The 14,302-nt window shown below is 39.4% G+C and overlaps 1 protein-coding gene across 3 annotated transcripts in view; it reads right to left on the reverse strand.

Moving 5' to 3' along the window:
* The window catches only part of lama1 (laminin subunit alpha 1), a 121,289-nt gene that overhangs the window by 13,695 nt on the left and 93,292 nt on the right, over positions 1-14,302 (reverse strand). For all 3 annotated transcript variants that reach the window (XM_016997130.2, XM_008119968.3, XM_008119969.3), the window contains exons 46-53: positions 10,805-10,938; positions 10,282-10,432; positions 8,756-8,880; positions 6,375-6,525; positions 5,239-5,383; positions 1,694-1,835; positions 1,231-1,345; positions 883-1,053 (exon numbers count right to left, since the gene is read on the reverse strand). In XM_016997130.2, coding sequence (XP_016852619.2) covers positions 883-1,053; positions 1,231-1,345; positions 1,694-1,835; positions 5,239-5,383; positions 6,375-6,525; positions 8,756-8,880; positions 10,282-10,432; positions 10,805-10,938 — 1,134 coding nt within the window. The remainder of the gene's footprint in view (positions 1-882; positions 1,054-1,230; positions 1,346-1,693; positions 1,836-5,238; positions 5,384-6,374; positions 6,526-8,755; positions 8,881-10,281; positions 10,433-10,804; positions 10,939-14,302) is intronic.

Consider the following 14,302-nt stretch of genomic DNA (forward strand, 5'->3'; position numbering starts at 1 on the left):
AGAGATGTATGGCCAGGGTGGACACCTTGAAGCCCATGGGCCATATGTTGTGGTGAAGGGCTTACATGCGGCCTTCAGGGGCCCTACCCACACATGGATTTTTGTCAAAATCTTGCAACCAAACCTCCCAATTTCTGGTTTGCAGGAGGACAGCTGCAAAAATATAAAATTGGAACCAGAAATGACAGAAACCAGATATTTAGTTCTGCACATGTGTTGGACAACTACAAAATACAGTGCATGCAGCTCTCTTAGCCTTTACAGCTGCCACCTCTGGGAAAGGTTTTCATTTCATTATGAATTACTGCCTGCCTTCTTCTGGTGATCTTTATCTGGTTTGATATTGCTTGAAGCAAATATCCTGCATTTGCTATTGTTTTGCTCATACTAAAGGAAGGTAACATCTTGAAGTAAGACCTGGTGAAATCATATTTTCTATGTAGACATGTCTAACATCATATAATACATCATTATGTGAATAGTGCAAATAAGAAATAAGGTCTAATACACAGATAACATTATTCTGAAAACTTCATAAATATGTCAAGTGTGTAAATCTTACCAAATTATATCTTACAGAAAAAAGGCAAATTGATTATGGTTTGACAATAAAGTATAACATTTGCGATTTTACCCTCCACCTCCAAATGTTGAAGGACTGGAAGGAAATGTGAAAGGGAAACATAGTTCTTTTCCTTTGCTAAAAATGTCCAGCGATTTTGCTTTGTTGTACACTCCTTGATTTTATTTATTTTTGTTGTGCTGACCAAGTTGGCAAGCATCACTACTTGATTTTTATTATGCTCTAGCTTCAATCTAATGAACCAAGGCATCTGAAAACAGAATGAGAGAGTATCAGTTTGAAAATGACAGGTTGCTTACCAGGTGGGCTTGCCTTCGCCTTCGCTTTTCTGCCCCTTTGCTCAGCCCCACAAGGATGATGCCGCTGGTGTTTTTAGTAACAAAGGTGGCCATAAGTTGTGACTCTGGTGAAAGAGGCTTAGGTGACAACTCAATGTAACCACTATTTAAGATACTGGCACTATATATGGGCTAGTTTGCAAAAGAAAAGAAACAATAAGTAAATGAGACCAAAGAATGAGACAAAACAACACAACAGTTGGTTATTTGCCATCTGATCAACTATTAAATTGTTATCACACATTGTTTTCAGTTGCAAAAAACCTCTTTCAGTTTCAATCTACTCCATGACATATCAGCATGTCTTACCTCCAGAACACAGCCTTTCCTTACACCATATGAGTTTTTGAGCAAGTCAAAGGTAGAACGAGATATTTCCAAGTTCTTAATACATCCGACATATGTTCTGCTACTAAGTCCTTTTCTGGAAAAAAGAAAGATTACTTTTCTTTGAAGGAAAATCTATTACTTCAGAGCAAATGCAGAATGCATACTGAATTGTGACTACAGAACATTAAGGATACTATGACTATTAATACACATAAATGTTTTGTTGATGCATTCACAATTAAGATCTGAATCCTGTCCACAAAGTAAACATAGCACAGCATATAAATAGATTAACAGAATAACATTTTTGTTGCTTAACTGTAAATTTTTTTGGTTTGGTTGAAATGTGATGTTGATGTTTATTGCTTGTTGGATTGTTGTATAATGAATAGTCACACTTTTAAGAAGAACAAAATAAAATGTTTTCTTCTTGTGAACCCACCTCAGTGCCCTTGAACGTGGCAGCCCCCCAATGTAAATAGGATCTCTATCAGAACGGTTCAGGTCAGAGGCTGTGCCAGGAGATTCTCCTTGCTTGGTTTCTTTAGAACTGAGATTATAAGCATCCATGACTGCCAAAATCCCTGAAAGGAATTAAAGCAGAGATCTGTGAAAAGAGCATCTAAGAGCTTGTTACACCACATTTATTTTCATTCAAACATTACAGAAAAATGTTACAGCAATAAGGTATCAGTTTGCTGTTCATTGAAAACAGACTGTTACCACTAAAGTTCTAGGCATTTTATTAAAGTAATCTAATTCTTGTATAAAGCCCCTTCTCAATAAAGTAGAAATAGGAAACATATGGTCTACATGCTATTTTGGGCACTGTTTCTAGAAGAGGTAATAAGAATGTCAGTGTTCCATCTACTTCCCATTTTTAATGTTGTAAACCAGCTTGAGCTTGTTTTAATTACAAAAGTATATGTTAGATTTTCTGATGTAACTGATACACGTTCTAAAAACCTATTTGAAAAATCTAAAAGATGTTTAAATGTGTTCTATACATTTTAAATTTTGAAAGAACACATATCAGGACATTTGATAACTTTTGCACTTTGCACTTAAGTTCTGATTGAAAAGCAAAGACGAAACAGGTTCTCAGGAGTTCTCAAGTTTATTAAAACCCAGCATGCTCCAGAAGTACATTTCTCCACTTCTTTAGGGACATTCTGAAGTTCAATATATGCATTATATTAAAAACACAGGGGGTAGCTTTTTATGTTTTTGTTTGACTTGAGGTGTAAGCACTCCTTTTGCAGTTACTGCCTTCCCAAAACTACCTCCAGCCTTTTACTTCTATGGTAGTTAGGGAAAAGAAATCCAAATCCTTTGCCAGTACCAACTGAGTTTTGATTTTCTTTAATGGCAATATATAGGTGGGGTTTTGTTCTTGGTTTTTTTTTTTTACATATTATGCTCCTAACACAAATTGGGGTTCTAAAAGTTTACTTTAGGAACTGAAAAATAAGCAAGCAGCTGAAGTAAGATGTAGTTTTAATCTACAACAAATAGAAATTTAAGCTTTAGGTTTTTCCTGAGTCTCTTCTTTATAAAATTCAGAAGCTTTATTTGTGATCTTGCTCTATGCAACAGAAGACAAAAGGAATAGCTCTGATATTCTTCTCATTGAAGTGGTTACTATTAGAAATGCCAGATTCATTGACAGAAAATATAGTGAAAACTTAGAAAGTGGTTTAAATGAATGATCTGACAGTGCATTCAAAACTATGTATTTTTAAATCCTCAGACTGGAGCCCCCAGTGGCGCAGCAGATTAAAACTACTGAGCTGTTGAACTTGTTGACTGAAAGGCTGGCAGTTCGAATCCGGGGAGCAGGGTGAGCTCCTGCTGTTAGCCCCAGCTTTTGCCAACCTAGCAGTTCAAAAACACGCAAATTTGAGTAGATCAATGGGAACCGCTTCGGCGGGAAGGTAACGGTGCTCCATGCAGTCATGCTGGTCACATGACCTTGGAGGTGTCTATGGACAACACTGGCTCTTTGGCTTATAAATGGAGATGAGCAGCAACCCCCAGAGTCAGACACGACTAGACTTAATGTCAGGAGAAACCCAGATGGAAAATTTTGAGTCAGTAGTTGATTCTGAAGCTATGCCCCTAAAAAGAAGAGCTGTACATGGGGGTGAAACCATTGCAGGTTCCCCTCCAGTCTTTATCATAATTGGCAATGCACTCTGGATCAGAAGCGTATCTAATTGTTTCTGCAGAAAAGCTAGCACCAATTTAAAATTCATAATCTAGTTGTAAACAACCCCCCAATATCCACAGAAATTCAGTTCCAAAAAACAAAGACGATCATGTTCCATATTATGAACGGCAACATGAATGTAGACACCGCAGCACATCATATTCACATTTTCACCATTTTATAATATAGGATGTGATGATCCCCAATCTGTGTAATTCACAGATCTGGAGTCTGCAGATAGCAGACTGTACTCCATTCTCCACAAACCACTTCAGAAAAATTATGTCATATATAATTTTATGTGTCCATTAGGATCCCAATAAAGTTATAGTCACTTGTTCCTATCTTTGAGGAGTTAATTCTTTTTGCTCAGTGGACAAGCTGATAGGATACAGCCAGTTTGAGTCGGAGTACACTAGAAAACCCTGATGCAACAGATCTGATTAACTTAGTGTATGTATAACTAGAATCAGTGATATCTGTAGAATCGTTGAAATCCAAATTTGTATTGCCTAAAATGGAGAATACCTTTTGCCTTCTCTTATTTTATTTTCCACAGTATTTTGGAATGTAGTGCACTGGTATAAAAAGATAAATAATATGTTTTGCCATTGTAACAACAGAGCCTTGTGGTTCTGTTTCCATAGATACCTCCTCGATGGAGAAAACCTCTGAAGTATCCTGCTGGTCTGGGTTGCAAACTTGTTCATTTATAAAGGACCTAGATAGTGCTCTATTTCATTGAATTCATCTTGATTCAGATTCATCTGGACACACTATCACACTGCCCACTTTGGTATCTTGAACACTTTTCAAGTAAGTAGCTGAAATGGACTGGATTGAATTCTCACCTCATCTTAAAATACTGCCTCTTGCTGCAGTAAGAGGCCAAAACTCCTGTTCAACCAGATAATCACATAAGCTGCTGGCCATCTAAATCTGGACATACTTGTATAAATCAGATTCCCAAAAGATCAGAGTTAAATAAACGGACAAAAATAAAAGAAATGTGTACTGTTTCTGGTCTTTAGTGGTGACTATACATGAAACAAGGGCATCCTTCCCCATACACACACACACACACACACTTGCACCCATAATAATAATCATAGTTGGCAGATAGGTGGAGTATAAGGTAGGTAAAGGTTTTCCCCTGACGTTAAGTCCAGTCATGACCGACTCTGGGGATTGATGCTCATCTCCATTTCTAAGCCGAAGAGCCGGCGTTGTCTGTAGACTCCTCCAAGGTCATGTAGACGGCATGACTGCATGGAGCGCTGTTACCTTCCCGCCGGAGCGGTACCTATTGATCTACTCACATTTGCATGTTTTCGAACTGCTAGGTTGGCAGGAGCTGGGGCCAACAGCGGGCCCTCATTCTGCTCCTGGGATTTGAACCTGGCACCTTTTGGTCTGCAAGTTCAGCAGCTCAGCGCTTTAACACACTGCGCCACCACCAGGGGCCCAGGTGGAGTATATATCTCCTTTTTTCCTACTTGGTCATAATAAAAGCAGGAGTTGAAAAACTGAAGGGAAAGGAAAATTAGACATTAAGAAAGCTGGAGATACAGGACACAACTCTTTCCCCATATCTGGTGCATAAAAGATTTGGCACTGTTTGCAGTTAATCTCTCCAATGTTATTTTTCTTTTCTTTTCAGGAGCTAGGTTGGGGTGCTTAATGAATTTATTTTAACTCAAATTCAATGGGGTTTTTAAATGCTTAGAACATTTAAAACAACTCTTCTTTAATCCCTTGTACATAGCAACACATTTTACCTTCTTTTTTGTTTCGACTGAATGAGATTTTATACCACGTCCCATTATTGTAGCGACTGTCTGTTTTAAGTGTAAGAGGACCTGAACCAAGATCAACCATTAGTTTCACTTTCCCATCAACAAGCTCCAGAGACAAGAAATCCTTCTGCAGAAGAAGAAACAAAGAAAAAATTAAAAGGATGTAATTTGTGCGGGGTATTGTCAGTTTTATTCAAAAATGTGTTTCATACACATACATATATAGGACACACAAACATATAGACATACATGTTTATGTACACACATATAATGTTTATATAGTGCCATTAATTAATTATATATATATTATATATATAATATGTTTATGTGTATATATGTGTGTGTGTGTGTGTGTGTGTGTGTATATATATATATATATTCATAAACATATTTTAAATAATTTTAATGCTTTTATCTAATTGTTTTCAACATTTGGGTTAAACCCTTATACTGACAGGACTGATTGGGTTGGGTTGCTGGTCTGAAGGTTGCTGGTTCAAATCCAACCCGGGGAGAGCATGGATGAGCTCCCTCTACCAGCTCCAGCTCCAAGTGGGGACATGAGAGAAGCCTCCCACAAGGATGGTTAAAACATTAAAAACATCTGGGCATTCCCTGGGCAATGTCCTTGCAGATGGCCAATTCTCTCATACCAGAAGTGACTTGCTGTTTCTGAAATCACTCCTGACACAAAAAAATGTGTTAATGTATTTTGTGAAATAACTTTGGGGCCCTTTTGGGAGAGAAAGGCAGGCTATACATTAAATATATGAATGAAACAAACATTTCCCTTCAATTTGAGTTATTGGCCTGTTGATATGATATTAGTCTTCTCGTTAAGAAACAAAAAGGGAAACCCTCTAACCTGACTAGCCAGCACTGTATGAGCATTTAAACAGCAAATCATGACAAATAATCAAATGGTATCTCTATAGATTACAATATACAGTAACTCCACAGGTTCAAGCTACTTTACAACATTAAAAATGAGAAATAAAATGTAATGAATGTACGTCAAGGGAAATTAATAAATATCACACATCTGGATCCTTTTCTTAGCCATCTGAAATTAATCCTATATGACTTATGGAACCAAACAGTCCTAATAATGTACTTACTGTGCCATTAGAAGCCAGATATACTAAGAGCCCATTGGGTGAAAAGGTGCTGAAAAATAGAATTATTTGAGTCACAGTGGAACGAAGCGACTTCTCAACCAATGAATATCCGCTGCCATCAAAATGGAATGCAATATCTTCATCTTGTGGACTGGGAAAACAAAAGGAATATTATCTTCTCTGGCACCAAGTGATTATTTTTCAAGGAAGACAAATCTTATTAACAGACCACTGGGATACTCACAGTAATAAGATCAGGGCACATATAGTTAATGATTTCCCTAAAGTTCGTATTTTAAAACCGAAATAAACAAAAGTGTCATCCATCCCCAGCTATTTCTAAAATAGCCCTGTGCCTCCCTCTGCTGGTTACAAATGAGACTAAACAAACAGAAATTTCCAAAATCAAGACTATTTATTCTCACATAAGATGCTTGAGATATATACTCATTTACAATTATGAAAATATGAATACACACACACACACACACACACACAATTAATAAAAGAACTATATCTGGTGCTATTTTAAGTGAAATAATAGAAGAAATCAAACATTGATATAGGTGTGTCAGTAATCTCTTGCATACTTATACACACAGCTAAATCACAGCCATGGGGAATGTCCTCTAGATATGTGCGCCCCTTTATTGATGTGCTGCCTTTCCCCATTTTATCTTTCCATCGATGTACAACCCAACCCATGTTATTCTCATCTTTTTTTTTGTAATTCAGGCAAAAACTCATAACCTGGTCCAAAGTCATTAATGCACATCTTAAACACCCGAGGATTTGGACTTTGATTTCTATAGCCAGTCACTGTAGCCATGCCTTAGCTAAATCTTTTTTGGATTATTATAGTAACCTTTTATGTGAGTGCTGCCTTTAGAAAGTGTCTGGAAAGTTCAACAAGTCCCAAAATGCTTCAGCCAGACTATTGACAAGGGACTGATTATAACGAGCATAATTCTAGGCATAATTCAAAGTGCTGGTAATGAGACCTGAGTCCAAAACCCTGTTTTCACATAGAGATCTTGGGAGTGGCTCATTAGAGGCACGTTCAAGGTGGTTACAGGAGATGGACTTCCCGGTGCCTGTCCAAGGCTATAGAACTCTCTTCTAGGGATGGATGTACATTTTCATATAATCCACTTTCAGACTGTAGATTAACTACATTAAACTGGATTATATGGCAGTGTAGACTCATACAATGTCGTTCAATGAAATTAATTTGTATTCTGAAACTGGGTTATATAGCAGTGTAGCTCCAACCTAAGAGTTTAGGCTCTTTTCCCTGTTGTCCTTTCACTGCCAAGAAAAGACCTTCATACTCATGTTTTGGCAAGTAATGGCTGCTGAGAAAGAGGCTTGTAAAGGTCTGGCACAATACTTACGGAGATGCTTTCAAATCACGTCTATTTGGATTATGTTTTACAGTTTGTTTAACTGTATTTTCTTATTACATTTTCTTGTACTTTTACTTGGACTTGTTTTTAATCATCTTATGAGCTATCCTGAATCCCAGTTTGGGGACAATTTTATTTATCAAATAAATACATTACATATTACTCTGTCTCTCATCATAACCCACACTGATTGCCGTAACATGGAAATCAAGCAAATTATGGTAATTACATTAGTTGCAGTCCTACTGTTTGGCTAAATAGGAACCAGAAAACGTAATTTGGTTTTGAAAGCAAATTATCATCAGCAGTTGTTCAATGTAGATATCATGTCAAATTACTATTATTGTGAAACTTGACGTGGAGTAGGAACTCAGTATGCATGAGCAACAAACATCAGGGGACAGGAAAGAAGAGAATGGTAAGTCCACTAGCCATGTCTGGATGAATCTACACAGTAGAATTAATGCAGTTTGATGCCACTCTAACTCCAACGGTACAATGCTATGGAATCCTGGGGATTCTAGTTTGGAGAGGCACTCTTTGGCAGAGAAAGCTAAAGGCACTGTAAAATTGCAACTCCATAGCATTGATTCCATAGCATTGAGCCGTGGCAAGTAAAATGTCAAACTGTGTTAATTTTGCAATGTAGATGTGCCCCTTGAACAGGTTCACAAGAGAACAAATCTGATTTGTTTACTTATGGATTTTGGAAATCAATAAAATAATATTAACTAACTTTTGAACCAGCAAATATAGTGACAACATACAAAGACATAAATTATATATTACATAAATGCCTCTACAGCTACAGAGGGACAATTCAGAACCTGGACATCGCCATATGCAAGACTATACTTATTCCTAAAATGACCAAAAGTAAGATCCACCAATCTTCTCAGGTGTAATATAACTATATTTGTGCATTACAATTCCTGATTTAACCTGCAAGCCTCAACAATAACTTCTATTTCTTACCTTCCAAAGCATCCACGGCATTTGCCTTCTCTTTCCATGTAATTCCAGAGCCCAACAGTTTTGCCGTTTAAAGCTGCCTCTCCCATGCATCCCTTAAAATGTGTCACTTTAACAGCAGGTGATTTCTGTTACAGAACATACATGTTCCATGAATAAAATAAATGTCAAACAACTTGCAGCAGAGGAATATAAAGTGTGGCCCTGGAGCCACTGGCAGTTCTCCAAGGCTGGTTTTGCAACCCTCAACCCCTCCATACTCCCAAGAATGATCTTTCTGTAGCCCATCAACAAATGTGAACTAACTAATTTGGAAGCTTCCAAAAGTGAGAATTCAGCTTTTAAATAGGTACTAGGGTTCCTCTATATTATTAAACCTTATTTTTTCAAAACCAGAAATGCACTTCAGCCAGATACTATTCAAAGACATAAGACATGTTAGTCTGAAATATCAGTATTCAAAGAGATTTTATGACATTTTATTTTATGATTTTATGACAACTTTTTTATCATGTCAGAAGCAACTTGAGATCATACTGCAAGTTGCTTCTAGTGTGAGAGTCTATAGAGACATTGCCCAGGAGATGTCCAGAAGGCTTCTCTCATGTCTCGCAAGCTAGAGCTGACAGATGAGAGCTCACCCCATCTCGCAGATTCAAACCGGCAACCTTCAGGTCAGCAACCCAACCTTCAGGTCAGCAGTCCAGCCAGCACATGGGTTTAATTAGGAGCCCCCAGATGGCGTAGTGGACTAAGTGACTGGAAGGTTGGGTTGCTGACCTGAAAGTTGCCAGGTTCGAATCCCACCTGGGGAGAGTGCGGATGAGCTCCCTCTATCAGCTCCAGCTCCATGCGGGGACATGAGAGAAGCCTCTCACAAGGATGGTAAAACATCAAAACATCCGGGCGTCCCCTGGGCAACGTCATTGCAGACGGCCAATTCTCTCACTCCAGAAGCAACTTCGGTTGCTCCTGACACGAAAAAAAAATGGGTTTAATTCATTGCACCACTGCAGCTCCTGAGACTAACTGAGAGAACAAAGTTTGTAGCATAAGCTTTCATAAACAAAGCTTGATGACGTAGACTTGACCAACAAAAATTTACATTACCAACTTCATCTTCTCAGTTAGTCTCTAAGGTGCTATACAATACCTTTGCTTATTCATGTCAGATAAAAAATGAAGAATTTTATTGAGGAACTTTTAAAAAGTGAATTCCTGCACGTGAAGTTAATTATAAGGAAAAATACATAACATGTACAATCAAATTGAGGGGCATCAAGACTGTGCAGAAACCCTATTATAATAACAGAATGTAGGATATGCTGATATGCTTGGTATGAATAATTTCCTTACCCACAGTTAAGATAACTGAGCCCAATCATAACAACTTTCACACAGTGATAAACATCATTCTTTCAATTTCTGGATGCATGATAACTCTGCCTCATTCATTCATAACAGTGAAAGAAAGCTACCTGGAAACCATTATTGTCAAATACTACAATAGGGTTATTATTTTATTTCACCTTGACTTGTCCTCCAAGTCCACCAATAAACATTAGGGTTGACTGGTCTACATCCAGTATGGTAGCTGTTCCAGGAGAGGTGGCACTTCTCACAGAAGGCTTCTGGAGAGAATTTGTTTCCTCTACAGTTAAGGTGCCAGTTTTTCCAAACCTAATTATGAGAAAAAAACAATGAAAATTGTTATATACACTCAACTACCAATGTATGCTAGATACTGAGAGATAAAGGAAGAGTTGCAATAGCATTGGCTATTATGTAGTATATACATGGTTGATAGTGATGCCCAAACCCTAATCCTCCAAGTGTTTTGGACTTCAGCTCCCAAAATGGTCAAGTATTCTGGGAGCTGAAGTCCAAAACACCTGGAAGATTAACATTTGGGAAATTCTGACTTAGATGACCTATACTTTGCTTTTATATTTACTATTGTCCTTTAAGCAATAATTATGTGCTGATGACAGCAAATTTGATGTTCTCCTAAAATAAACAAACCACACTTGTCATATGCTGCTAACATCTTACCTTGTAGCATGTATTTTGTACCATTTGTTGTTATTTATGGCAAAGTCAGGATATTCTAGTCTTGTAGATCCAGAACCCATGTCCCACAAGAAAGCTACTTTGCCACGTCGCATCTCCACAGCCATGAAATCAATCTAAGAAGAAAATACTCAGGTCACTAATATACCAGTAGTACCAACACAACTAAGTCTGACATAAGTACAAAGGTTTTTGGGTTTTGCCAACTACTATAGGGAGTTTATTCCGCACTTTGCACAATTGACAGTGCCGTTAACCCAACTCTTGCAAAAGAAGCGTCCGTTCGAATGGACTATGGAGGCCAAGAAGGCTTTTGAACAACTGAAATGTAGTTTTCAGAATGGGAACATTTTAGTACATCCAAATGTGAACCAACCATTCATTGTTGAGGCAGATGCTTCTAATTATACTCTGGGAGCAGTACTCTCGCAGAAGGACCCGTCTGGTAGATTAAGACCTTGTGGTTTCTATTCTAGACAACTCACTGCGTTTGAACAAAATTATACGATTTGGGAGAAAGAGTTGCTAGCGATCAAGGTGGCCTTCGAAGTTTGGAGGCATTGGTTGGAGGGGGCAAAACATCAGATAGTGGTCCTATCTGACCATAAAAACTTGGAACATTTGCAAACTGCAAGGAAACTGAATCAGAGACAAATTAGGTGGGCATTGTTCTTTTCCAGGCTCGACTTCAGGGTACAATTTGTAGAGGGGAAGCAGAACTTGAGGGCTGATGCTTTATCTAGGAAGCTTGAGTTCAAAACTGCTGAAATCCTTCTTGAACAAACCATTTCACCTGTTTCAGTGTTAAATGTGGTACAGGACAGGCAGGATCTTCATGAACGGGTGTTGTCTTCTCAAAAAGAGGATAGGTGGACACAAGAGCAGTTGATATTGCTCTCTCAGGATATGAGAACTATACTGCCTAATTTACAGGATGTGGATGGGGTGTTATCACGTAATGGGCAGATTTTCGTGCCGCCTGGTAAACTACGCTTGGAAATCATACAAGCATATCATGATGAGCCAACTGCGGGACATTTTGGCAGGTTTAAGACTGTGCAAGCCATTACTCGTCATTATTGGTGGCCCAAGATGAGGCAGGATATTTTAAAATACTGCGATAGCTGTGCTATTTGTCTACAGTGTAAACATCCAGTAGGTAGGCCCTGTGGTCTATTGTCGCCTCTGCCAGTCCCTGAAAAGCCCTGGCAGATTATTTCCATGGACTTCATTACTGATTTGCCTAGGGTGGGTGGCTACACTTGTATTTGGGTGGTGGTTGATTTGTTTTCCAAGATGGCTCATTTTATCCCATGCTCTAAAGTACCGGCGGCTACAACGTTGGCCAAATTATTTGTGCGCCATATTTTCCGTCTGCACGGGGCTCCAGAGGTTATTGTTTCGGACAGAGCACCGCAGTTTGTTTCACAATTTTGGAAACAGTTCCATGCGCAGCTTGGAACTAAACTGAACGTCTCTACTGCATTCCATCCGCAGACTGATGGGCAGTCTGAACGGGTGAACGGTCTGTTAGAACAGTATCTGCGCTGTTTTTGTTTGCAGCAAGCTGGGGATTGGGTTCAATGGGTACCGGTGGCAGAGTTTGCGTATAACGCGGCGACACATAGCGCTAGCCAATACTCGCCTTTTGAAATCATGTATGGTTGCCATCCACGTGGAGTAGTAGCGCCTGCACAAAATACTGTGTCGCCGGATCCAGTGTATCGTTCCAGTGAACTCAAGGCCTTGCAAGACGTTGCGAGGAAGCTTCTGGTGGAAGCTAAAGCAACGCAAAAGTCACAAGCTGACAAACATCGTCAGCCTGGAGTGGAATTGAAAGAAGGGGACATGGTGTGGTTGTCTGCTAAGCATATCAGGACGCATGCGGGGAAATTTGAGGCTCGGTACTTAGGTCCTTTCCCCATTGTTACTAAGGTCTCTCCTGTGGCGTTTCGATTGCGATTGCCTTCCACGCTGAAGGTTCATCCGGTGTTTCACCGGTCTTTGCGGGGAGGGATAGTGTTGTGACTGTGCCTTCGGGGATTATGGTTGATGGTGATGGAATTCGGAGAGGAAGAAAAAACCCTCGTGATGAGGGTTCACTGGAGGAGTTGCGCAGGAAGCGACTTAGAGAGCTATATGGGGGATCTTCTGAGGAAGATTCAGATGGGGAGATGGATGCTGAGGAACAGGTGATGGCTGGGGAAGTGGGCACTGAATGGGCACAGCCACCGGAGATGTCTGGGGATTTGGGGCTTATGGATACTTCTGAACCTGGGGTTTCTGCAGGAGCTGATTCCAATTGGGATGCTTGGAGAAGGGAGGATGGTTCTTTAAGTGTTCATAGGGCTAAGTGTGGGCAGGATGATTGGGACTCCGACGAATTGCTAGGTACTCCAGATTCACGAGCTCTAGCTGTATGGAGTTCAGACTCTGAGTAGATTTGGGACACCTGGTGTTTGGGTGTGAGTGTTTGGTCACCCAGGAGGAAGGGGAATAAAATGGGAATGTTTGGCCACTGCACTTTGCGTGTGGCAAGGTGTTGCTGAGGCGCCATTGGGATCTCTGTGTTTCTGGACTTGGACTGTAATTCGGATCTGCTGATACCATCTGGCTTGGCTCTCGCTGTGTCTTATCGTGGACCTGTTTTGGATGACTGCACCCTCTTCGGACTTTGGATTGAATTTGACCTGGCTTCTGTCTACGCCCTCTGACTGATGGCTACTCCCGGCTTCTGACTATTGGTTTGTCTTTCGGAATTTCTGCTGCCTCCTGACCTGACCTTGGATTCTTCTGACGACGGCTATTCATCATCCCTTTGAGGCTCTCGGCTTATCTGCACCGTGGAAGCAGCTTTACTGCTTTTCGAGTTTGTTTATTTTCCAGCAATTAACTCTATTTGTTTTCCAAAGCTGAATTGAAGCGTTATTTAGTTTTTTATTGAATGCCAGCATGGGAAATTAGCGTGGCTCGTTTTTGAGTTATTATTGTCCAATCTACTCTCGAAACACTGAAAAGTGAAGTGTTTCAAGGATATTTCCTGTGTTTATGTTATTTTTTGGCTTATCTTCGGAATAAACTTTGTTTTGTATGTTAACTGGCGTCTGACTCTTGACAGAAGAACTATAAAAATATCATTACCAATACTAGTCAAATCAAGAAAAGTCCTGGGGCACTTTCATACTAAACAATCATGGTACCATGATTCTATTATGACCTCTGCAACAACACCCTATGCATTTTATAGATTGGGAAAACTCCAAAATGCCAATATTAGGCTTTCATAGGATGATACCATAACAGTTAAAGTGGAATCATGGCTCTATAACTGATCAAACCCTACAATATGTAGTTTCACAAAAACAATCTACCACAAAAAATACTATGTCTGCTCTAATTTCAAGTAGCTTCACTAGTATATGTACCAAATTTGGAAAACCAAATGAAAGAAAATGGGCCACTTTGGTATTTAAGAGGCTG

Source organism: Anolis carolinensis, chromosome 4 (assembly GCF_035594765.1).
Source record: "Anolis carolinensis isolate JA03-04 chromosome 4, rAnoCar3.1.pri, whole genome shotgun sequence".
Lineage (NCBI taxonomy): Eukaryota > Metazoa > Chordata > Lepidosauria > Squamata > Dactyloidae > Anolis > Anolis carolinensis.